The sequence below is a fragment of the Channa argus genome, chromosome 8 (genome assembly GCF_033026475.1).
Source record: "Channa argus isolate prfri chromosome 8, Channa argus male v1.0, whole genome shotgun sequence".
Classification (NCBI taxonomy): Eukaryota; Metazoa; Chordata; class Actinopteri; order Anabantiformes; family Channidae; genus Channa; species Channa argus.
Genome location: NC_090204.1, coordinates 3,046,421 through 3,072,011, shown reverse-complemented (window position 1 = coordinate 3,072,011; position 25,591 = coordinate 3,046,421). Strand labels below are relative to the sequence as shown.

At 40.8% G+C, this 25,591-nt stretch overlaps 2 protein-coding genes across 2 annotated transcripts in view; both read right to left on the bottom strand.

The window, feature by feature from the left end:
• The window catches only part of crocc2 (ciliary rootlet coiled-coil, rootletin family member 2), a 34,196-nt gene extending 14,076 nt beyond the window's left edge, over window positions 1–20,120 (bottom strand). The window contains exons 1-21 of the mRNA XM_067512747.1: window positions 19,495–20,120; window positions 18,433–18,586; window positions 18,203–18,300; window positions 8,922–9,089; window positions 8,759–8,842; window positions 8,042–8,145; window positions 7,419–7,563; window positions 6,862–6,968; window positions 6,044–6,250; window positions 5,322–5,418; window positions 5,053–5,142; window positions 4,832–4,963; window positions 4,505–4,704; window positions 4,143–4,325; window positions 3,563–3,707; window positions 3,312–3,458; window positions 3,025–3,234; window positions 1,376–1,569; window positions 825–952; window positions 288–457; window positions 17–196 (exon numbers count right to left, since the gene is read on the bottom strand). Of these exons, the coding sequence (XP_067368848.1) occupies window positions 17–196; window positions 288–457; window positions 825–952; window positions 1,376–1,569; window positions 3,025–3,234; window positions 3,312–3,458; window positions 3,563–3,707; window positions 4,143–4,325; window positions 4,505–4,704; window positions 4,832–4,963; window positions 5,053–5,142; window positions 5,322–5,418; window positions 6,044–6,250; window positions 6,862–6,968; window positions 7,419–7,563; window positions 8,042–8,145; window positions 8,759–8,842; window positions 8,922–9,089; window positions 18,203–18,300; window positions 18,433–18,586; window positions 19,495–19,551 (3,000 nt within the window). The 5' untranslated portion in view covers window positions 19,552–20,120. The remainder of the gene's footprint in view (window positions 1–16; window positions 197–287; window positions 458–824; window positions 953–1,375; window positions 1,570–3,024; window positions 3,235–3,311; window positions 3,459–3,562; window positions 3,708–4,142; window positions 4,326–4,504; window positions 4,705–4,831; window positions 4,964–5,052; window positions 5,143–5,321; window positions 5,419–6,043; window positions 6,251–6,861; window positions 6,969–7,418; window positions 7,564–8,041; window positions 8,146–8,758; window positions 8,843–8,921; window positions 9,090–18,202; window positions 18,301–18,432; window positions 18,587–19,494) is intronic.
• Window positions 20,121–20,247: 127 nt separating this feature from the next.
• Window positions 20,248–24,810, bottom strand: klhl30 (kelch-like family member 30). Its single transcript, XM_067512750.1, has 8 exons — window positions 24,654–24,810; window positions 23,317–24,140; window positions 23,043–23,244; window positions 22,443–22,529; window positions 22,195–22,350; window positions 21,772–21,960; window positions 21,114–21,259; window positions 20,248–20,999 (listed from the first exon to the last, which is right to left on the bottom strand). The coding sequence occupies exons 2-8, from the start codon at window positions 24,085–24,087 to the stop codon at window positions 20,751–20,753; spliced, it is 1,800 nt and encodes a 599-aa protein (XP_067368851.1). The 5' UTR covers window positions 24,088–24,140; window positions 24,654–24,810; the 3' UTR covers window positions 20,248–20,750.
• Between the last annotated feature and the right edge of the window lie 781 nt (window positions 24,811–25,591).

The following is a 25,591-nucleotide window of genomic DNA, read 5'->3' as shown; positions in this document are numbered from 1 at the left end:
CAAAACCAGCCCATACCTGCTGCTTTTCAACCTCAGCCTGCAGGAGGCTTTGGTTGCACTCCTGCTGCAGTCTGGCCAGCTCCTCTTGCACCTGCTGCAGCTCCTGCTGGCTGCGCACACGCAGCTCCTGATACTGGCTACGCAGCTGCTCCTCAGCTTGCTCTTGCTGAACTTTCAGCTCCACACATTGCTGCTCCTGTCAACCACCAAACAAACACACCTGTTTGATCATTTCAACTCATTTTCTCAAAGTCAGCCAAACTACAACCAAATCACTGGTACTGCACCTTTTGCCTGCGTTCAGCTTCTAGCTGCTCTTTGTGAATCTGCTCTTTGCTGGTTAGGGTCAGCAAGGCATTCCTCTCCACCTGAGCCACCTTCTCCTTCAACTTACTTTGCTCCTGTACAGCTTGCGCAAACTGGTTTTCAGCATCTACACGCATGCGAGAAGCATCACCTGGAAAGACAAGTACCCATACCAACTCTCATCTAATTACTTAAAAAGGACATTTATTGTACATGGAGCATGATCCAGGGTAACCAAGATTTAAATTGTATTTATATTATTTTTATAGGCAATAGTCATCCGTGTCTACAGTATATGTGCAACATGTTAGTTTGACACCACTTATCTAAAACATATGTATTTCTGCAGAGTGGTGGGACCCTGGTCAGCTGAGAAAGAAGCTCGAGTGATCCTGCAGCCCAGCTGTTGTAGAGCTCACAGCTGAAATATGGATCTCTAGTGGGCTGTTGGAAAAGCTTCATGGCTAGAGGGCTTGGCACGCAGGACAGTGGGATCTCACAGGGAGGGGGCTACTCACGCGTCAAGGCCTCGTTAGCCAGCAGCAAGCTGCGCCTCTCCCCCTCCAACCTGGCGCACTCAATCTCAAGAGACGAGGCAAACTCCTGGCTCTCAAACACAGCTGTCTCCAAGGACTCCTTCTCTGCTCTGAAACACAGTGGTAAAGTGGTTTGTGAGAGCACTGACAAAAAACCCATCTGAACCACTAGGTGCAGAAAGTGATAAAATCCAATGATCCTTCATGAGTATAGTTCCCAAATAAAACCATGTTACTTGAAGAGTCTTGTTACCCAGGATTCACTGTGCTTCAGTTAGTAAAATTCACCTGGCTGTTGTTAATGCTTTTGTGGACGCTGTATTGACTTTATTTCCTTACACTCTTAATTATAACTAAAACTACCACATGCCTAACCCCACATAAAACCAATTGACATTAAGATGTTGAAAAAATAATAATAACTGCAACAATGGTTAAATGCAAAAGCACAAAACAAGCAGAAAAATCTTGGTCCAATAGATCTCGGAAGCCAGACCACGCATATAGGTACGCAAACACAAGCACACTCAGACCTAAGCGCAACCAGTTCTTGCATGAGACCACAGGCCTTTCGGTCAGCAGAGTTTAGTTTGACATCCAGAGCAGCCTTGTCCTTGGCCAGCTCCTCCCTGTCATTGGTAACTCTCTTTAGGGCTGTGGTCTGTGTCTCGAGCTCCTTCTTGCATGCACACAGATCCTCTGACACTTTCTGCATCTGCCTGTTGACCTACAGACCGACACAGACACACACAGATAAATAAATACCATAAAGCAATGAATCCATACTCATAGAAGCCACAATAAACAGCATATCATTATCTGTATTAATTGATTAATTAATAGCATACATACAGCACAATTATCAGTGAGTAATTTTTCGTAAGCAGCAGCATAAGCAGCCCAAAGTATGCGCTTAATGTTTGTGAATGTGAACGCATTGGACTGAGAATGAAGCATCCAAATTCTACATTTTACATTTGGTACACTGATTTTAAATTCTACAAATCTGTAGCTGTTATGAAGCATAAATTACAAACGCTTAAAATGACTCATGACAGTGCAGAGCCATGCAGAGCCATTACAACAAAAATCTGAAGTGAAACAAATGTGATTATTAAGGTTAGGATTTGTTTTCACTCGTTACCTATAACCAGAGGAACTATACCTAGTAATAAAAATAATGAACCAAGCAAATGTGCAGATCATGTACAACTAGTTGAATTTTATTCTGTATATTAAACTCCCCAAACAAATTATCGTCTGATGGTACTGAAGTGAGATTCTTATTAGAGGTACATTTACAGAATGCAGCAATTTATAAATGTTTAGAATATTAAATATGTCAGTGCAAGTTACTGATGTCAGCTTTTGAACAAAAACGCAATAATAAAACAGGTTTCAGAGTGATTAAAAAAAATAATTTAACTAAAAAAAAAAGAATCATGACACTTTGCTTTGTTTTTCTAAGTTAGACGAGAAAACAAATCGCCTATCAGCATCGCTAAAGCTCTCTTCTTATGTAAATATTAAAGTGAGGGCATTTCAACTATATTATTATTATGGATATAAGGAGCACTGGATAAGAGGAGGAAACATGAACATATTGTGATGAAGACCACTTCAGGGCATGTTTTATACACAGTTATTTTTTATGGAAAGGCTCTCTGAGAATGCTTGGTTGGAATTTGTCATGTTTAGATTTGTTATATTGTAGCTGAGATCAACACACATATCCCAGTTTCACATTCTGAACCAACAATAAAAACAGAATAGCATTCTTTTCATTCTTTAAGAAACAAAACTGGGTGAGAGAGGAGTGAAGAGTAAAAATACTTTAGGTTTTAATTTATTGTCTTTTTTACTAAAACCCCTACTGGGTTTTATAAGTCCATTTATTTATCTTTTCCAGTTCACATTGGCTTATGAAGTTTCCTTGCTTGTTATATCCCAAGTCACTAATAAAATTCAGAGGGGAGCCCAAACTGCTCTCCACTATCCCATTTGAAAGAAAAATTACTGCAGATGTGTCCAGTATTTCCAATACATTTTAATGTGACAACAAGCTCCATGAGCCTGATGAAAGCTATTAATAACAACAACTCTCCTAAGAGGTGGAAGTTTGGAGAGTGGACACTAAAGTGTGTGAATGGCCGGTAGTCCCTGACCTGGGAGTGCGGCTGACCTGAGCATTCTCCTCCTGCAGCAGACTTAGCTCTGCTTCTACCTTCTGGCAGAAATCCTGTAAGTGGCTATGGGAGCTCTCCAGGGCTTGTTTGTCAGCAAGCAGATTCATCATCTCCTGCTGCACCCGCGCTGTGTCTTCCCTGGCTGCTGCCCGCTCCACTTCAGCTTCCCGTCTACGTTCACCAAGCTCTGCTTTCTCACATTCGGTCTAGAAGAAACGAAATATTTAAATTGTGTCCCACTCTGTCTTACATCAATGTGACAAGGCAACTACTTGGAGAATACCTGTAGCAGAATATGATTGAGTTCCACCTTGTCTTTGGCTAAGCCTTCATTCAGGGCAGCCATTTTGGCCAGAGAATCTTTTAGCGCAGCTTCTTGATTCTGCAGTTTGGTGAGCGATAACTCTTGTGCAGCATTCTGGGACTCCATCTGAGGAGGACAACATCAATATTTAAAGATTTAAAACACAAGGCCACTTTTAGAGAGGACAGTAATACAAATCAGACTACCTACTTTACAACATTCTATTCTACCTTGCTGAATGCCAGAGCGAGGCTCGCTTTGTCATTCTCTAACACCTCCTTTTGCAAGGTTATGTGACTTAGAGCCTCCTTCACTGTTACAAGCTCCCTGCGCAAATCAGAGTGCTTCCCTTCAAGCTCCTCCAGACTCTTCTCACTGAAACAGAAAATGTCCCACATAGTAAACAACTCTCTCACGCTGTTGCATTGTCTCACACACATGCAAATTATCTCTCTTAAGAGTAATCGCTCATACAAAGTGAAGATGGAAAAATGCTGGTGCCAAAGGCCAGAACAGGGGGTACGTTTTTCCTGTATCGCATGTCCTGCTCCCATTGTGGGCTCTTTTTTCTAAGCAAAAGAAATTCTCAAAAAGGGAAAAAAAACAACAAAAAAAAAGTTTTTCTCTTGCATTAGTGCAGTAATACGACATAAATCATTTACATTTTCATCCAAATCCATCTGGATGCATTGTTGGCTGAAGAATGACATGTGTTACTGATCTGAACTCTAAACAAAAAGAGCTTGAAAACACTCATGGGTGACGAGATGTGTGTTGTGTAACGGTCATTCTTCCGTGCTTATGCTGTACCCTCTTTGGACTTCTAAGCGCTGGCGTGCCAGCTGCATCTCCAGATCCTCCCTTTGTTCCCTCAAGAGGTCTCGCTGTCTCTGGAGCTCCAGTGAGGAGCCCCGCAGTACCTCCAGCTCAGCATGCTGGGAGTCCACCTCCTGCTGCAGCCCTGACAGCAGCTTCTCCAGGCTGCTCTTCTCACTGAGAAATACAGAAGTGTAGAGACGTAGCGAGAACGAAAGAGAGAAAATGATTGCACAGTGATATCCAAAATCATCCTAATTATATTGCTATAACAACACAAACATTTCTTGTACAAAACTGTATAAATACTTATTCTTTCACAAACTAGGAAGTATAATAGCATGTTCAGGATATACCAGGAAGTTAGTTCCAGTGAGCAGCGATATCTGTTGCTGTCTCTGAGACTTTCCTCTAGGGCTGCCTTGGCTTCCTGATTTTCTGTCTTTAATTCCTGGATGTTTTGCTCAAGCTCTCGTCTTTCAGTATCCCTTTCCTGCAGGTGACTGCGCAGCAGGTCCACTTGCTCTAGGGCAGCACCCAGACACCCACGCAGGTCCTGCAGTTTGTATTGGAGAGCATAGTTACAAAGCTCAAGACACTTGAGAACAACTTGACAATATTGTTTTTTCTAAATTACATACAATAAAAGTAGTAAAAAGGAAGCATAGCCACTATTGTCTGACCTGTATTTGCTTTTGATCCTTGGAGAGAACACTCTGCACGGCCATCAGGGTGGTGTTTCTCAGAGAAGACTGATCAGGGGGTGATGACAACACATTTTCAGAGCCGCTATTATCAGCTTCTTCGCCAACCAACTGGACATTAGTTAGAGTAGGAAAAGAAACAATTACATTCTTATATAACAAACTGCACAATGTAGCCTATTTTTATTTTTTGTTCTGACCTGGTGAACTTGACATAAAAGCTTTTGGAGAGATTGGATTTCTGTGTGGAGGACCTCCATCTCTGCTTTATCCTCCATCCTCCGTGTCTCCTGAGCAGGAAACCATTTAAGGTCAGATAAGGAGCACACATAGGGCAATGCTGACATTCCCCAGACTACACCCCTCTTTACACACTGACGTTGTGTAGTTTATCAAACCTAAACCTAGGAGTAAATCCAATTTAACACCCTTAAACTATCAGCCATCCCCACTTCTCAAGGGTTCCCACCATCCTGTCCAGACTGATTTGCATGGTGTCAAGGCTGGCATCCTTCTCACTGTTCTGGCTTCTGAGGTGCTTCACTGTATCGGTCAGCTCGACAATTCTAGATACACGAACAAGCAGAGAAATGGTCACTGAGCAAATCACACACCGAGAACAACAGAAAATACAACACTGACATGTACTCATACTTTCCAAGACCATCAACGCTATCGTATTCTCCACATAGAATCAGGGAATTCAGGGAAACAATGATTTTTGACAATATCAAAGGCAGCTTAGATCTCAAATACAAAGGGACTGGCATTCCTGTAGTCTTCTGACAGTAGAAAAGATCTGAGCCGTCTTCATCTGATTTAAAATAAGTGCAATGATCAAAGCCTATAGGTACATTTTGAGACTCTGTAAAGAGGATTCAATTTTGTTTTAGTTGTGTCATAGGGGAAATTTGAATGTTGTATTAGAAAATATGAAGTTATAACATGCCATGCTAACTGTTTGGAAACACGGTCTAGCGTTACCTGCATAGCATTTGTTTTGTTTGGCTGAAAGACAAAACAACTGACCTACTATGGCGGCGCTTTTCAGAATCATGACAAGACAAAACGCAGAATGCAACTCACCACATCTACATAGTTGTTCTTCAACTAAAAAAGATTAAAGTCAAAACAATAAAACCTTTTGTCAGTCAGGCCTAGATGGAGAGACAGATATGGAAATGACTTCACCTAGAGTTAAGTTCCACTTTCTCTGCATCCCAGCGTCCCTGAAGCTGCATGGCCTCTTTCAGTCTGTCCTTCAGCTGTTTCTCCATTGCAGACATCTCCACACCACTAGAGGTGCTCTCCTGAGCTGATCTTGCCTCTAAGTGCATGCAGGCAACATGCAGCTTCTGAATGGCTCCAATACTTTCTCCGCGCATATCAGACAGAGTCCTGTTAAAAATATTTGTAAAAATTCATGTAAATCAAGGTTACAGAATTTGCCATAACATATGAAATGTTGGAACGGGTAAGGTAACATGACATGCTGTTTTCACTCATACAGCTGTGGGTCATTGATCTAACTAAAAAAACAGTCTGTTTTTATTGGGAACGCATGCATGTCTGTAGTGATTAAGCTTCAGGATCAAGACTCACTTATGGGAGTCTTCAGTTTAAGTTACAGTACCACTTTTGATATGATTATTGTTGTCTATAAGCCAAGCAATCATTATTAAAACAAATTACTCTAATGCCCACAGTGGTTAAAGATGATAGAAGCCGTGCCTTTAATGTTTCAAACTTTGTCCTGATGGATCATTTTAACTTTGAGCATAGACACCTTAGGCAAATCTGTCCCCATTCCCCTCCCCCCACTTCCAACACACGCACGGTGAAGACACAATGAGCAGGGGGGCTGGTGACTCTGTTGACCTACTCCACTTTGATCCTTGGCTGAGAAAAGTGGATTGTGGCTGCAATTGCAAGTGTGAGACACAAAAGAGGTGGGGGTGCTCGTGGAATCCTGCATTGCTGAGGGGATTCTGGCAGCGTGCCACACTCACCTGTCAGTGAAACTCCTTAGCTGGGTGAAAGTGCTCCGCAGGGAGGCGGCCTGGCGCCACAGTGCTCTGACATGAGCCTGTTCACGACTCAACTGGGAGGCACATGTCTGCAGAACGAAACAGACAACAAGGTTACTAAAGGGTGGGTGGTAAGGTGGGCTTACTGCAAATGATGGCACCTCACATCGTACCGTGATACCAAACAGATGCAATACTGGAACTCCTGGACTCACACTGGCACACATACAAATAATTGGATTTCCCTGAATCAACAGATGTAGCCCATTTACAGCATGAACTCCAGATTGCTTGCATAATATTTTCCTCTTCCTCAGCAGTTGGAATGTTTTCACAGGAAACAACTCAGAAATCACAGCACTTAAACGAACAGGGAATGAGAATGAATTGATAAAACTGGCTATGAATGAAATTCCTACCCCATGTGAACTTAACAGGAGTTTAATTGCACAATCTCTGTGCAGAAAAGGGATAAACTTAAGCTTCCTCTGTTGCTTTTCTGACTCAAGCACCGCATTTTTTGTTTTGTTTCTCTTCACCTCTTGCTCTGTGCGCAGGCGGGTATCACACAACTCGGCGTCTTCACGGGCCATCAACAAGCTCTCTGTTAGCGCTTGGTTGACAGTGCCTGCCTGTTCCAGTTGTTCCCGAAGCATGCAGTTCACTTGGCTGAGGCTGGCACACCTGGAATTTACAAGCATTACCTGCATATCACACTTACATCTGTAGACTATAGATCCACTCTCGCGAACCAAAGTTACAGGGAGAACAGTCTGTGTCAACTTAAATTCAATTTAAACGATCTGTTTGCAGAGCTGTTTTTAAAAATGTTAAAAACGTCATTCTTACACACCCTGCTACAGTAAAGCAAACTACTTTGCATTATCTGCTAAGTTGCAATTTGCCTTCTCCCTGCAGCAGCGACAGGGAAAACAGCACAAAAGCTGTTGAGAATATCTCTGGTGTTTACACATCTCAGACATATTTCAGCTTGATTATGGTCCTTAACAAGAAACAGAGAAAAAAAGGGTAGCAAATATTTAAAAGGCCTAACCACAAATGTATGGCTGTAAGTCTGTATCCAAATAGCAACTTCCTGCTGCTGCAAATTTTGTGGACTTTTTCAAAAATGCCGCTGCTCTGCATGTTGCCCATTAGTCACCTCTTCTGCTCCTCTTCTAGCTGGGCCGACTTCTTCTGGATAGCCATGTTGAGCCCCTGCTCTATCCGCTGGTGACGCTTGGCTGAGTCCAGGTGAGCCTGCAGCTAACACATGCACACTACCATTACTGACATCTTGGCAGTACTTCAGTATATGGTAGCAGTCGTAAGTTATAATTGCCAAATATTTATAAAGCAACATCATTACATTGGGAACCTGCTAATGTGAGGGCACTCAGTTAAAAGTATTATTTGGATAAAGTGCAAATCCTATTCACAACATGAAAAACCAATGTCCATGTTACTTTTCAGCTATGCATGATTCCTTGTTTGTTACAGTTACCCCGTCCTTTCTTGAATGACTGATCTCAAGCTAATAGTCAATACTATTGAAATTACAATATCATTTTTATGAGACATAATGGTTCACAGTTCTCAAGTGATAATAAACTGTAACAATCAAGCAACATTTGAGATCACAGGACAAACAAAATATTATAACATAATTTTCAGAATATTTTATAAATACTGCACTGTATCACATAATGACATAGTGATTTTCTATTTGAAAATGCAACAAAAATACAAAATGACATGTGATTTGATTGGTCGGATTTATTGTAAGGTGCAGACCCCAGCAAAGCCTGGGACTTAAGTCTTGAATATTTACATCCAAGAAATACAGATTTCTGTGGGTGATGCCACAGCTTAGCCATACCAACAATCTCATCTTCTCAGACTCTGAGGTCTTCTCCAGCACATGCTCTTCTAGTTCCCCACACCTCCTCTTGTACTGAAGAACCTGATATAAAACAAACAAAAGGTGCACAGTAAAGCAAATGGCTGTGAGCTCAACTGTTGTGAGCTCAGACTGTAGTCACCTTGGTCTGCAGCTTCTGAACAAGTTGAGCTTGTTTCTGCTGGGCCTCCTGGTGGGCCTGCAGTTTTTGCCGGTATGCTCGTTCCTTGCTCTGCATTTGCAGCGAACCTGGCAGTAGACTTTCCAGCTCTGAGTCATCTGCTGACTGCAGCATCAGAATGTGATCAAGCTACAGAGGTGGAGGGGTAACAAATTAATTTTGGCAAGTTGGACACTGTGACAGGATATTTAACATTTTAATACATAGTAAACACACACTCCAGTTTACTTGTTTGTGTGTACAGTCTACAGTGATCTATTCCAGTCTTTACAAAGTTTACAAAACTGATATCCTATTTTGCAGTGTGAGATTGTATCATAGATGTTATATATAAATCTTCTAATATATTATTACAGCATGTTCATCCAGCCATTCATAATATTTCACAGCATGTGTGAAGAATTGCCTTATAGTGGGTGTACTTAACAAATACGTAATCTAGTCTAGTGTAATTCATCTTTGTTTTTTGAATGTACCAATGATTGGACTAAACAATTTTGCATTCACACAAATTATTCAGCTGTTTTCAGTGCATGTGTTCATTCATTCATGCCAAAAAGGAGACCTTACAATACAGAAGGCATGACTGGTCCATCGCCACATGATTCAGTGATGTCATTCCATTGAAATAAAATATCTGCATTTCCTAACAAAAAGGAGGTGATTGGCAAATCTAGAGACCAACGACATTCAGACCAACGTCATTTAGACGGTCAAACTGTGGTTGCTTTTAAAGTTGGGGTGAGGGGCTGCAGAGTCAGTGTTAATCTATGGAATGTCCACGTACATGTGTAGCTGTGAATGTGGCAGTTTTTCATCAAATGCACCTAAACACAGCAACAACAAAACATACAAGTGAATTAGTTATTGTTTAATCTCATATCCTCCCCTATATTTGAAATAGCAATGATCCAAATATCCTGTAACCTCTCAACCTCACACAACCTAAACTCCCTTGCACCACCCACTCTTTGTGCTGGTGCCAGACACCCTGTCCTCACTAACACAAACCACATGGCCCTAGAGCACCACAACACACTGCATGCCTCCAGCTGCCCTTGCCGACTTTTCATTTCATTTCATTTCAAAAGAGAGGAAAAGAACCCCCTCCCCTCCAATACACTCCAAACCACCATCAAATCAACCCAGCGACCCACTCTCTCCCTCCTCCCTTCAGTACCTCATCTCTTCACTGGGTGCTTAATCTCTCCAGCAGGCTCCAAGAGAACCAAGACAATAGCCTCACTGTTCAACACTGCACCCAGCTCCTTTGCCACCATTATTAACACATTTCCTAATGACCTTTTCAGAAATGTATACTACAAACAACAAATGGCCATCATGCACTTGGCTCTGTGTTTTTGGTTATTTTCTGTGAGGACCTGGAGAGCACAAAACATTCTTTTACTGCCAGTTGTTGAGGTGACAGCTTTAGGGACTGAGAAGGGAGCAACAACATGGGCGGAGTAATTGAAACACAGAACTGCAGCAGCTGTGTTTAAAGAGACTCCTGGAAACAGCTGTGTGTAGAGCATTAGTGATCATGGATATTTTGGCACAACAATAGCACTAACACTGACTTACTAACAAGCGCATTTTTTATAATTTTACACCTTGAAATCGTGGCCATATTATGCAAGATTCATTAGAGCACATAAGCACAATCTATTTTTGGAGCCACGTGGAGGGTTTCAGGACTGTTACAGCTTTGGAGAAAGACACCAAATTATTACGGAGACCATACAGTATAACACCAGTGTGACTCCTGAAGACATCAAAACTAAACCAAACTCACTCTCATCACAAGATACTCATAAATAAAAATGGCTAAATTATAGTATAGCCACATAGAGTATTAGCCTCTAATAAAACATAGTCAACACACTGTCAAAGATGTACCTATTTGATGGTCTCAATGCAAACACGAGTCATAGGAACCAAATGACCACCCACCAGTAATTTATTACACAGTTCTTTCCTTAAATGGTAATGCACGATTCAGATTATACATTACTGTGCCAAAAAAGAATTGCTGACAGTAAAAGAAAAAAGCATAACAACAATATGCACTACTGTCATGCCTCCATTTTCCTATGTTAGAAAATACATTTAGCACCAAGGTATATCATGGAGAAAGTGGGGAATTTGCATGGACAGAAGCATGGCTCCTGAAACAAAAAAGTAAGAAACTTTCAATATTTATTTCATAATTGTAAGATGATGTTTGGGACACAGTTTTTGTAGAATATTTAAACTATCTTTCAACTGTTAATTGATACTGTTTCAATATGCTCTGCCCTTAAAACGTTGTGTCTTAAGGTTAGATTTTCTAAGATATTTATTTTACATGATTCATTGCCATCACTTGTGCAAACAAATACAGGGAAAAAATACTGAATCGTTTGTTTTTATAATGTAAGCACATATTTGTGCGTTCACACTGTTAATGAATGGAGACCAATCCATTTTGGTAAAGAACACTGACTGTAAACATTTCTGTTTACAAGAAAAGTTCACCTTTAATGAAACATACGTGCAAACACATTTACAATAATTGAAAATGGTGAGATCTGCCTTTCTGAATCTGTATACAGTCAAAAAGAGTCACATCACAACCACTAGTCTACAACACACGTGTAACTTATTTATCGGATTTTAACTTGATTTTCATATTCATATCCCCCTAAAAAGAAATTCTGATTCATACATTGTGTGGAATCAGCTAATGTTTAATGTAAGTTTCATATTTTCAAGCTAATTCAACTTGTTTTTTAAAAGTAATTTACTGTCACAACTTAGAAAACAAGTAGACTCCTTCTTTGTAATTTAAAGAAAGAAAGTAAGGGCGTAAACCTGCTGTGTGATTTAATCCATGTATAAATGTATACCATGACAAAGGTTAGTGTTGAATTTAGTCCTTACCCTGTACACTGTGTCAGTCCCTTGGATCAGCTTACAATGAGGCTTTTTATACTGTTACTGGAAATTTTACTGAACTACTAAGCAAGTTCAATAAGTAGCCAAATAAATCAAACAGGACCAAGGTTTACACAACAGACCATTGCATTCAATATACATTTCTAATTTCAAACATCTTCCTTACTTGTTCAGTAAACTGAAAAAATCTAAATCAGCGTAAATAAGACAACAAGTAGAACTCATAGTAATCAAGATAACATTTAACATTGCTGCATCTGTATTCACACCCTCTAACCTGAATCAGCACAGTTCCAGCCAATTCATTTTAGAAGTCACAATTAGGGATATGGAGATAATCTGTGTGCAGTGGATGTGTTTCAAGTGATTGTTAAATAAAAAAACCTGTATATAGACGGTCCAGTTTCTGGACAATGAGTGTCAGGACCACAACCAAACCATGAAAATGAAAGACCACTCCAAGCACTCTGTGAAAATGGTATTGAAAAGCATACGTAAGGAGATAAATGTCTAAGCCACTGAATATCCCTTGGAGCTTAATCTCTCATTAAGAAATGACAACAATATGAAACGTGTAAATCTGCATAGAGCAGCCTTTCCTCAAAAACTAAGTTACTGTGACAAGGAGAAAAGTAGGGAGGCAGACCAATAAGCCCCCCCGACTCCTCTGCAGGAGTTGCAAGCTTCAGCAGCGGAGATGAGGCAGTACATACAACTGTTGCCTGGGTTCTCCACCGGCCGAAGCTTCATGAGAGAGTGGCAAACAGAAAACCGCTGTTGGAAAAAAAGTGCACACAAGCTCTAGCAATCCCTGGCCAGAGCTTGCCAGAAGGCATGTGGGAGACTCTGAAGTCAACTGGAAGAGGGTTCTATGATCTAATAAGAACAAAATTGAGCTTTTTGGTCTGTAGCCAAGAAGCTTTATTAAGCAAAACTAAACACATTAAACACACACCTCCTCCACTGTGGTTGTAGCATCATCCTATGGGGATGCGCGGTGGGAGATGATTTGTTTTCCAGTATACAACCAAAGCTACACAGAAATGGTGTAAAGAATACAAGGTTACTGGTCTGAAGGGAGACACTACTTTGATGAAATCAGTTTTTTTTTTCAACATAAAACTTTCATTGTTGTTATTTCAATATCAAGAACAATGCTGTTCAATACCTACACACGCACACACACTCCGTCAGTTCAAGACTTACATATAATTAGACACTACTGACATTTGAAACATAACTAAAATTGTAGGGAAAACTTACTTGGAGGGGGTGAATATTTTTTATGGGCACTGTAGACTATGCCTGCTTTACCTTGCCATGGTGCGTACTCTCACCAGGTGCCTCTGGCATCTCCCACGTTATGCTGTTTGTGCTTTTTCATGTTTAACTGCAGTGTGTGGGCTTGTTGCCAACACCTTACCCCTGATCCACACACTAGAAAGAGAACCCTTTTTTAATGGTTTCTCCCCAGTCAGCTGTAAAGCATGAGGCCAGGGGCTGCTCTGGATTAGCCATGCTCCATGCAGGAAGCTCCCAAGAGGGCGCCATAACAGTCTGTTGTGGAGACCCCCAGGTTCACTAAATTCTCCAACGCCCCCATGTACTGTACTCCCTTACTCCACTTGCATCATTAAATCTCATCACCCTCATCTCCATGTGAGCTTGAACTCATTGTTCTTCAAAACACACCATTCCAATGGTGACTGTAAAAAGACAAAGGAGAGTAACAAGCAGTCCCAGCCCTCCATCTGCCCTAACTCAGGGGCTTACAGGGCTTACTGGGGGCCCAGAAGTGTGTTCACAGAACACTTGTGCTATTTACGATTTGCCTCAAAGCACAATCACTCTCAAGCAGCTTCTGCGCCACCCTAAAGTGGACAGAGCCCAAATCTTTGAGGTCATTTACTGCCATATTGCAATAATGTTGAAGATGCAATTCCTACCAAAACTGTCTTTTTATCATGGTATGTTTTATGCCTCCATACGGTTGCTATGGTCATTCTTTTTCCTTGAGCCCTGCTTAAGTTTCCAAAGTAAAAGCCTTGTCAGCCTCTTAAAATATGCTTTGCATTAGCTTTTTATATTTCTTGATATTTATGATTTGTGCCACTCCTTGTATTGTCTCTTTTGATAAATATTTCAAACAACATCAAGGGATAATCTTCCTTTGAATCATCTGCCAACAAGCAACAAGAGAATCATTTTCAAGGCCCTCGTGAAGGCTTTGGTGTTTGGGCCAAAACATGCTGCTTGCTCATGTGGTAGATCAGAATCCAGCTCATTTCAGTTAGGATGATAATATTCTCTCACTGACCTAATGTCACAACATTTGGAGATCCAATAACTTGCCACTGTATCAATTTTTCCAACTGGGTTTTGTGAAACGTCTTGATATTGCTATGCTTTGTTTTGAACTTGTTTCTCTCCTCTGCTATTTTCTAATAACAGTATTGTGAATCTATTGTATACCTTTTTATCTGTACAGTAATACAGTTGGAGACATATCCAGCAACTACTTTAAATCCCCAGTCCTTGTTCTTTATCTCTGACTCACCCGGTGCGACATCTGGCCATGAGTGTACAATGCAGCCAGCATGTGAAGGGTTACAGCTGCAATCGTTTTCCCTAGCTTGGCCTGGACCCAGAGGCTTAATAAAGGGAATTAATGGTGTGCACTATCTGTCAGATTCCTAAACACAGCTGGAGCGGATGTCCATCGCCCCCAAGCTGCCCAAAAAACTTACTATCCTACTTCAACAACATACATGTTCCCCCTTCCCTCACATTACCCCCTGAGTGCTGACTCTGTGAAAGAGCCCCAGCTGATTGTGAAACCTGTGCATGTATCATCACTGATCGTACTTACACAATGTGGGATAACAAACAAGGAGAATGGAGGGGGAGCTGCTGTGAGTGTGTTACCATGGAGTTAACTTTTTGGTTATGGGGTCAGCTGCTCTGATGACATACTGGGGATACAAGTGATCTGTGCGAATGGGGCCTAGCTAATAATATTTGCTGTGTGCTAACAAGTATGTGCCTGGCCTTGCAGCACAAATGCCCCTGGCAAGGACAATGTCGTACAAACCCTACACACACACCCCACCCAGTCAGTTCAAGATTTCACATTTGATTAGCCACTCCTGACATGTGAAAAGGAACTAAAAAGTGGGCTTAATGTTTAATTTTAAAACGAGGAAACATGAGTAATGTCAAATGTTAAAAAGGTTGAATTAAACTTTCAACACAATGTCTGCACTTTTAAGCATATTCTCTCTGGAGAAAGCAATTAATATCTACAATTTTATTATAGCTGAGAGAGTTTTAGCCTTTTGGGGAATTCCAACCGCAGCCTAAAGGCGTAGGTTTGTGCCAGCAGGAACAGAGGGGGTATCAAGGTAAATGGGGACAGTAACACAATCGCTTAAACAAGACTTTATCTGCTCTAACTATGTTTGCCGTGCTTCCTATGCAGAGACCCAGGGAATTCAAGATTCAGAGGTCATTGGTAAAGGGCAGTTGGCAGTGTCAAAAATCCTTCAACAAACGTTTATCTTTATCCAAATGACTGCCGCACTGTGATATCGTGCATACAGTCACTGGTCAGGGAGTGTTCAGGGAGTATGACAGGGTATGGATGTCTATGCCTGAGAATACGTATGCTGGCAGGGCTCCAAAAGAAACACAGAGGGCTCAGAATTCAGCCCAATATATTCTCCAACCTCCCAAGGTCATTTAACTGACAAACTGGGTCAAGCTTTATTCTAGTTCGCGTGCAGTTTTTGGGGGTCACCACAGATCACGTGCTATGACTTAACAGCGACACAGAGCAAGACATTTCCAGTCTAAGTGTGACTTCACCAGTACTGTTTTAACTGTTTTCAGACAGGTCAACAAGACATTCTGTTGTGGACTAACGTCAGCTGACATTCTGGCACTATGAACATTAGATAGATTTCAGAAAGAAGCTTTTGGCATGACACCAAATAATAATAGAAAAACAGAATGTATTAGAGGAGTATGAGAGATATCCTTCTTTATCTTGCCATATGGCAAATATGACACTTGATCACCAGCATGTAGATAACTAGCACACACTGAACTAACTAGCAGTGACTGTACTGGGAAAACAGATAGCTTGGCTTACTCCTTCCTGCTGCTTGCTTTAAAGTTTGTTTATCTTTAGCAAAGTGCATACTTGACCAAGTGGAAAAATACTTGATCACTAAATGAACTGTATGTATGCTAGTAAAATGGATGTTTGAATGCATGGCTGGTCAGTTTACTATGAAACTAACACGAGGGCACACTCCACTTGTTAGAGCTGGAGACTGAACTGTAGGTGATGCATGACGGGAGCTTTTCACCAACACATGCAACAAAAACTGCTCAAGGGCGATTACGCTGCAGCTGGTGTTGTACTCATATTCTTGAGCAATGTGCAACTTTTTAACTCAAATTTCAATTGCAGTAGTCCATAAAACCTTTCCAGGGAAATAAGTTCAAGCTTAAGGCAACTGGAACAAATGCTGAGTTTAGGTTTTCTCATATTTAATTTCATAGCAAGCTTTCTAATACAACTGAAAGGCAATAATTTATTATTCTGTTTATATTTCTGCACGGGTGCTTTCTTGAGAGTACTATAGCTGATTCATACGATGTGTCATGAGACTGACAAAAAACTAAATGCATCATACTATACAGCATATATCCTTTAGCAGTACATGTTAAAGGAGAAGACTTTATGCATGTAAACTTGCTTTTCCACCTATTGGCACTCAAAGCGCTTTACACTGCTTCTCATTCACTCAGTCGCACTCACACACACACATACACACACACTCTGATGGGGCCAACACTCACCAGGAGCAACTAAGTTGGGGTCTTGCTCAAGTGTCTTGCTCCAGGAAACTTCTGCATGTGACCAGAGGAGTTGGGGATTGTACCAACAACTAGGGGATTGGTGGACCATCGTTCTGCCTTCCTGCACCACAGTCCTCTTAACTTTAAAGACACTGATGAACTATCGAGCTACATTAACAGTTAGAATTTCTTTGATCTTTTGAAAACAGAATTAGCAGGTCTTATTCTCTCTTTGCCCTTGCTAGTGTTTTTCTTCCCGTTACAGCCTTTTTACACATTTTAAAATAGCGACAAAATAAATATTCTACAAATATCTGCCAAGCTAATTAAGCTATATTTATAACCTTGGTTTGAAACAGGTTCCACGAGTAAGCCAAGCAGTGGGAGTTCATTAGATTTAGGTAACAGAATGAGTGCTGTGTTATCACAAATGGCTGCTTTGTGCACCATAAAAAATGAGCTTTTTCTTTGACAGTCTCAAGGGAGGAGGCCGGTGACCTTCATAATTTTTCCCCAAAACAGCAGCCACTACATGCAGGGGTAACCATACAGCTTATGAAGGGAGACGCTGGTCCATTCGAGCACAGGGGGTCTGGGTCTACCTTAACAGACTACAAGGAAACCCTTCATAAAACCACCCTCCTCTTTCTTATTTACACTTAAAAACACATACACACAAGCAAATGCATTCAGATGTACATACACACAAACAATGGATGCTTGCAAAGTACTTATTAAAACCTTAAAACTATAGTTCTACAGCCACTTTAAATAACATAGAAATATGGGATTTGCCAAGTTACAATAATTTAGCTATTTTGTTGTGCTTTCTCCTTTAGTTTTCACCACAGTACATGCCAGTGATCCCACAGTGCCTCTGTGTTCAGCTCCAAAAGACTTTCTCTGCTAGAAAGTGTGGTACCACACTGATGTTTGCTATGACCATACTACATTTCAAAAACATGTGGCTTTGCTTTGCTAATTTACGATCCACAATATTTCACAGTACAGCACAATTAAGTCACCAGTGTGACCATAGTTACAGCAGTGCTTAGATTACACTGGTGTGCACCAGTACACTGTACCAGGACCATTTTACTCTTATATACTGGGACTTTTCTTGCGTACCAGCACTTCTCACAGTTTGCCACTAGTGAATTTCCCCTACCTGCCAAAATCTGCATTCTTTGCACATAGCTAAAGCAAAAAAAAAAAACATTTTATCAGTGAAATATCTTAGATCACAAATACTGTTGTAGGTGTGTTAATATCCCAAACAGAAAAGCATCAGGTCATATTGCCTCTGTCTGTTATCATTAAGTAAAGTGTTATCATGTTAGCCCAGATTTCAATTAAACCTATAACCCCCCCTCCCTGCCCACACATAAAAAAGGTGTACCAGCACAGAATTGCCCTGTATCACAGTCTGTGAGACTGACCGGTTTAACTAGTGGCTGGTCACGGTCCATCTCACTTGGAGAAAGCTGCTCACTCAAGGCCAAGCTCTTCTCCAGCTCACTGACCTCACAGCTCTCACCTGAAATTAGCAAACCGATCATGCTTACAGAATTGTCCTACCACCAAAGGTAAAATCATGACTTTTATTTTTCTTTACTAAATGTGGTCAATGATTTTTAATGTGGCATTGGAAAACAGCTGTTTTCCCTACCAGCTGGCTCCTCAGCCAGGTTGCGTGCAATGATCTGACAGATGCGTGTGGAGACAGGTACAGGTGCAGCACCAGAATCTTGTCCATCACCTCTAAGTGTCAGGGTCCTTTCTCCTGAACTGCCATCAGAGTGAAGCAGTGACTCCTCCAACTTCTAGAATTAAACCATTGCAAGTAAAGGTAGTAAAATACATTATTAACACAGTATACTTACCTAAAAGAAATAGTCCTTGTTATGCAGAATGGCCTCTTGGAGAGTGACGGATTATTATTATAGCATTTAATTATTTTAGAAAGTATCTTGTTTAATTTTTACTGTATAGAAATGTGTTAGATTACCGTCCCCATGCCAGCTTGGGTTTCCTTTGGCTTCCCCCCCCACAGTTCAAACACATGCATGTGACACAAAATTACTTATACAGCAATTATGAATAGATGGATAGGTATAACTAGCAATGCAGTACAATGTAATGCAGTAAAATATTATAGACCTATGAAATAAAATGGAGCAGATGTATAAAGTAGAATACAATGGAAAATCTTGAACACCTAAAAATGTACTAGAGTAAATTTACAGTACAGCATAGTACATTACACCAACGGAGAACAAAGTGCAGTGAAAGCCATTTATTAGGGAAACACTGTTAAGGTTAAAAGCTTTTGTAGTAAACTAGAGTTTATAAGTTAGGAATAGTTCTATCTAATAACACACACAGTTGGAAGATAGGTAGTTCAAGCTAAAACTAAAACACTTTAAACAAAAACTAGATATTTTGAACTTACTGAAGCAAAATGTATTTCGACACTGTTAAATTATAGCATTAATTATTGCAATACTGCATTTATTTAAGCTTCGTGTTCCTAATAAACTGATGCACAGTACATCCGGTCTCTGGTAGTGATTTCGGGTGTAATTCTGTGTCTTTCCAAAAGTGGTGGAAAGTAACTCACTGCAAGTTTGAGGCTCCTTAGTTTTTCAGTTTTTCACTGCTTTGTACCTTTACTCGCCTAACGTTGACGTCCATTCACGTTTTTGGGGAATTGGGAAGACATGTTACCAACCTGAATCACGGCCTCCAGTCTCGGTGAATGTGCACCTTGTTCCCGTTGAGATGTCATTACACAACAGGCCCAGCTTTAACAATAAAATGTTAGCTGGCAGAGACAATGCTATAACATTAACTGTTAGCTTGTGGTAACGTTAGCTACAGGCTATTAAAACTTCAGATAATGAGTAGAGCAAAGCATATCTGCTATGTCATGAAAAATAGCGACTAGTCACAATGAAGTAGTAACGTTAACGTTACCTTCACAAGAAAGACTTCAGACTGGAAATAAATCAGTTGGAGAACTTTTAGCCAACTAACTAACTTCAACAATGACTTCAGCCAAACAGAATGATTCAAGTCCCTGTGGACGTTGCCAAGGTGACCATGCGCTTCCGGGCTGTTGTTATAGAAACCGAACGCTGGCTTGATTGTTTCCATGGTAGGACAGACGCCGCGAGCCCTGCTACAAGATTCCGATGGGTTAATGATCAAGGAAGTGAAGGAAAAGCAAACCGCCTTTTCCCCACAGATGAGTTCTTCATCTGGGTACCAGGTTTTTGCAGGTACCCTTTTCTTAATAATCACTTCTAGGTGTAAGCCTTAGTAAAACTAAACAACAAATCGGAAGCACACAAAATATTACTGCTAATTTAATTATTTACCAGCAGCATTCAATGACACAAAACGTAATTCAGATTTGAAACACATGGTATAAGTATAATGAACAGCCGAGCTCACCATAAAAACAACCAATAATACCTCATGATCATGTATCACTAACACTTTATTTTAGAACAGAATGGCATCCTGGGATAAACATTCCATTTGCATTGTAAATAGATATGATACAGAGATGTCTTCATGGCTGTGTCTGAAATCATCTCTCATTCACTAGGGCACTGCCTGCTCTACAAAATAGAGTAAAGTACCTACAGTATATAAATATTCTCAGTACTGAGCAGTAAATTGAGATTTCATATACTTACTAATCATTTTCATTTTAACTTTCACTAGAGCCGGTCAAGGCAATTTTTTCATCTGCAAAACATGAAACACTGCATTGTTGGATTGTTAGTAGAAAGTAATTAACATGCAATTTTTTTAAAAATCCCATTGTGAAAGCTTTGAGGGCTGTATATATGGATAGATTTATACACTCAGCATTCAGGCATAGTTTATAGTAGGAAGTAAATGTAGAACACTAAATAGTAATTTCAGGCAGGGCCTGTGAGCTCTTTGACGCCACAGTCTTGTCGGGATAGAAGGCTATCATGTTGAATCTATAGGGGAAAGCTCAGGCCACTGTGATGGGTCTAGGAAGATGGTACAGACCCCGCTGTAAAACCAGACTCTTGGCAAAAAGCATTCCACCTCCCAGGTGTTTGATGCTCGGTTGTAAACCTCCACCTCTACGCCGTAGTCTCCCTCCATGCCTTTCCAGTGACCTCCGGTGACAAAGAGCCTTCCATTCAACGTAACTAGGCCACCATTTTCATGTAGCATATGGAGGAGCTGAATCTAAAATGAAAGAAAAGGTCATCAGGCAGCTAAATATTAACTAACATAGGTATAAAGCTGACATCTGAATATATATTCCGATTGTGTAATGTTAAGATGACTCTGTAAGCCCACCTTCTGCCACATGTTTGCATCTGTATCATAGGAGTAGACTTTCTTTGTGTTGTCAGCAACCAGATAAATAATTCCATCCACACAGACAGAGCGAGGAGAGGACAGATACTTAGGGATAAAAGGTGAACATATGGTGATCCAACTATCTGTGGGGAAGAAAATACACAGATGATTCAGCAAAATAATAAAAAGATAATTTTCCAAAATAATTTAAAACACGAGTTAATAAAATCTTCAAAAGTGGGATTGTTGGACGACTGCTCTACCTCCTGCACCACAGTCAATCCTAATGTAAAGTGTTTTTTAAACAAAGGATATAGATGTTGGTATAGGTTGAAAAGCAATTTGATAATTGACAGACACCCGCCTATTTTAAAATTTATTTTTAAATGCAATTATTCGCATTACTGTAGTTAATGACAAATAATTACAAATTAATTGCACATTTTATCTACTATTTAATGTAAAAGAAAATTTTTAGCTGTTAATACGATTATAAAAATAGGAGTAGACACATGGTAGCGATTGTACTGACTTGGTGAAGCTAAAACAATCTTAGGAACACATTAATAAATGCTTTAAACTTTTGACAAAAGGGTCTTTATCACAAGGTGATACAAACAACACTGCATTGATACCATGAGCTGAACATTCTTACCTATGACAGGGTTGTAGCACTGCATGGTTAAAGCATTGTACTTCATAGCACACGAGCCAATCACATAGAGCTTCCCATGACACGCTATGGCTGTGAAGTTAGTCACATATTTTAAGGCAGGGCAGGACAAGGCCCAGGTGTTGCTATAAGGGTCATAATGCTCAACCTCAACACGATCAGATGTTGTACCTTAAGAGGGGAAATGTAAGTAAACCAAGTGAGCAGGATAAATCATGGACTCATAAATGGAAACAAAAAGCAAGTGGCAGCACAAACAGGCTGTTCACCCACAAAGAAGAAATGAAAGTGCATTTTTGATCACAACAGAGACCATTATAAGCAGATGAGCTACTGGAGTTTATCCATTTTCCAGTATGCTGCAGATTTTAGAAACCACATGCAGGACTATGTTTGTTTTCTTACCTCCAATGACGTAAATCTCCCCGTTAAGCGTTGCTGATGTGTGGTTAGTCCGAGGCCAGAGCATAGGTGCCACAGTAACCCACCTCCCCTCTCTTGTGATGTACTTCCAGGTCTCTGTGGTCGACCAGGTGTTGGTGTTTGAACCTCGTGAGCCCCCTGTCAGATGGGCAAGAACACTTTGTCAAGAGTTTGACAATGCTTTACATTCCTTATGAGAAAAAAAACTTTGTGTCAAACAGTGGACCCACCTGTGACATACACATCATTGTTCAAGGACACCATGGAATAACCCCACTTGTTCGGATTGGGGAAATTAGGGAGCTCGTGCCACTGTTCTGTAGAGTAAATGGAAAAAAAGAGTTAAAGTTTGAGCATCACCTGGAGAAAGAGAACCAATTTATTTTGTGTGCAATGTGCAGATGAAAAATCTATACCAAAGAAATAAGGTAATGGCCCTCTTAACCATTTAAGTATAGTTAAAGTTGAAATTAGGTTGCTTGCTGGCCTCAGAAAGAAATGTGAACTTTTGGCCCAGTGTTTATCATTGTGGCAGAAGTTGTTGTGTTTCAAGATAAACAGCAACATTTCCTTGAACATTCCCATGTAAAAATATGATGAGGGATGCTTTCATCCAACTCTGTACTATAAACCCTTCATTTGAGATACTGAGAAGATGATCCAATTTTGTCACATTTAGACTGCATTCCTGCAGAACCATTTTTCTGTCAGCACTACATTTAATAACATCTGCCAACTATTTCAAAAATCAGACAAGTCTTTCCCAACAAATTTCTGTTGACTGTGGACTTAAACAAACTTGAGATTTTTATGAAGGAGAAGCATCTCACTAGTCTTGGTGTTGTAGAAGGCACAGTTTTTTGGCAGCTCTCTTTGCAGTCTTGGGTCTCTGTCCTCATCTTCTTCTGAGTCATCTTCATTGTCCGAGTCATCCAGTGAGCGACCTCCCATTATAAACAAAACCTCTTGCAGGTTTAGTTCTGGACTCTGAGCGTTGCATCTGTCCAAATGCTGTGGTGCCAAACCCATTTTCTAGAAAAACAAAAATTATAATTGTTTTGGGAAATGCACTTAGAAAGAAGAAGAATGGGTGAAGTTACTCACCTCCCTGTGAATTTTTTCCACAACCTCTGTGCAGCTGGGAGAGGATTGCACCAGACTGTCTTTGAGCAGCGTGTTAGTCAGGTAGTCCATGCTGAGTAGAGTAAGATGGCACAAGGCAAGGAGCTCGGGGAGGTGGCAGAGCCGAGGCTCTTGGTGCTTAACCCATTTGAGAACAGCCTCCACACGGGTGCATTCAGACCGGATTTGTAGTCCTTCATCAGACAGGCAGGACACCAGCCTGTCCTTTCCCAACAGTAGAAACTCCTCACCTTGCTCCACAGCCTCAAAGTTTTCCAAGAGGAAGGCCCACGCTTTGGCCACCACTTCAGGGCAGCCGTGGATCTCCCCAAACTCCAGAATTCCCAGGCAGTTGCTTGCATCAATCTGGTGTTGAAGGTATCGGCTACAAACAGCTCTCACAGTCTGGAACTGCAGCCGACTGGAAGTGCAGATCAAGCCTTCCACATTGCTCTGGTTGATGGTTAGTTTGCCTGTGTAGGCAAAGTCCAACAAGGAGCTGAGGATATCAGGATCAATATCATGAAGCTCCACACGTGCAGCTATGCTCTCCACAAAGTCTCCTGAGAACATGCAGCGGAAGTACACGCTGCAGAGGGCCAGCACCCCGCGGTGACACGGAAAGTCCCGACCCCCTGCACTCAGTGTTACATCGACCAATTTAGGGTGAGAACAGAGTGAACGCAAGCCCTCCAGCATGCTCTGAGGATGGGAGGACAGGCAGAAGTCCAAGTCATCCACATTACGCACCATGGTCAAGTCTTTGTTCAGGACGGATGTTTAAAAAAAGTAGGTCCAGAGCTTACCTGCAAGTAAAGAAATTACAAACATGCAGAAAAAATATTACATATTTTATTACTGGCAGCAGAATATGAATAATTTTACACTGAAGCTTCCCAGTTAACAAAAATGTATTTGAGCATAATGCACAAATACTAGAGCACAGTGAAGGCACCAGTCCTTAAAATGGGGGGCACTGTCCACCCCCTAGAACTGCCCTGATAGTACTTTGTCACTATAGTGAAAATACAATATCTTAAGAGGGAACTGGAGGAAACTTTTGAGTCACCTTCCCCGTGTTGTTTCAGTGACCTTTCTGTCTTCATTAAACAGCAAAATTATAAAGACTTATTTGTAAAAAAAAAAGTACCTTTGTCTTCCAAGTGTGGCATCAACATTCTGTTCCATGGGCTGCAAAGTGATTTGTTAACATGCTATAAAAGTATGACTCAAATCTCTTCTGAAGCCAACAGTAAATTACATTTCCTGTCATCAAACACCGTGAAATTAACTAAAGAACCAACAACAAAAAAACTCACCACAGAAGATAATGGAAATAATGGCTCATCCTTCCAGTAAAAAAGCCGTTTGGAGCAACGCAGCTGGTTAGATCAACATGGTGTGGGCAGCATGGCGAAAAGCTTTTGCCAGGTCATTGGGACGGACTGTCTGTCTTTCACTCGGTTATTTTTAGGACTGACAGTGACGCTGTGCTGAAGTCAGATTCCAAACAACATGCACAAGACACACAGCTGGTGTTACAAGTGCATACTTAGCATTTTGTCAATGGGCCTGAAAGCTAACAGAGGAGATACATTGTGTTTCACCAATGATTGTGAGTGACACAACAATTAATTAACAATAGTAGTAGACAAAGTCTATATGTAAATAAGATGTAAGAGGTTTTAATTAATATGAAATTAATAAAATGATCAAGGTCATTGTGTATTGATTTATTTGTAGTATTTTTAAAATCTTATTACCTTATGGTCATTAATCTCATGATTTCTCATGATGTAAAGTGCTCTCTTATCAAATGTGATATACGCTTCCTTATACTGGATTTTTAATAGGACTGGGTATGGTTTGAAATGTTTTGATACCATTGCAAATATGTGATGAGAGTTGCGATAATTTAGAAAAATGCAACAGAGTCCAAAAATCTGAAATGCACCGATGTTTAATGTACAACCCAATCAAAAAAAGATCAACGGCTTTCGGCTTGTCCCTTCAGGGGTCGCCACAGCGGAAATATTCTGCACGTTAATTTGGCATGTGTTTTTACGCCGTGACCCTCCCAATTTATCCGGGCTCGGGACTGGCACCAAGGTGGCCCCTGGTGGCTGGGCGGGGCCACACCTTGCGGGGTGGGATTCAAACCCGCGGCCACCTGTATCCCAACCCAATGCTCTACCACTGAGGCACCAGACCCCCACTCATCCACCAGGCCCCTTTTAATGTTTAACCCAATAAAATA

Coding starts and splice junctions, on each gene's coding strand:
- klhl30 (XM_067512750.1), bottom strand. CDS start 24,087: ATGGTGCGTAATGTGGATGACTTGGACTTCTGCCTGTCCTCCCATCCT. Junction 21,961..22,194: donor GGAGATTTACGTCATTGGAG/GTAAGAAAACAA, acceptor TCCCCTCTTAAG/GTACAACATCTGATCGTGTT. Junction 21,260..21,771: donor GTGCTACAACCCTGTCATAG/GTAAGAATGTTC, acceptor TCTTCCCCACAG/ATAGTTGGATCACCATATGT.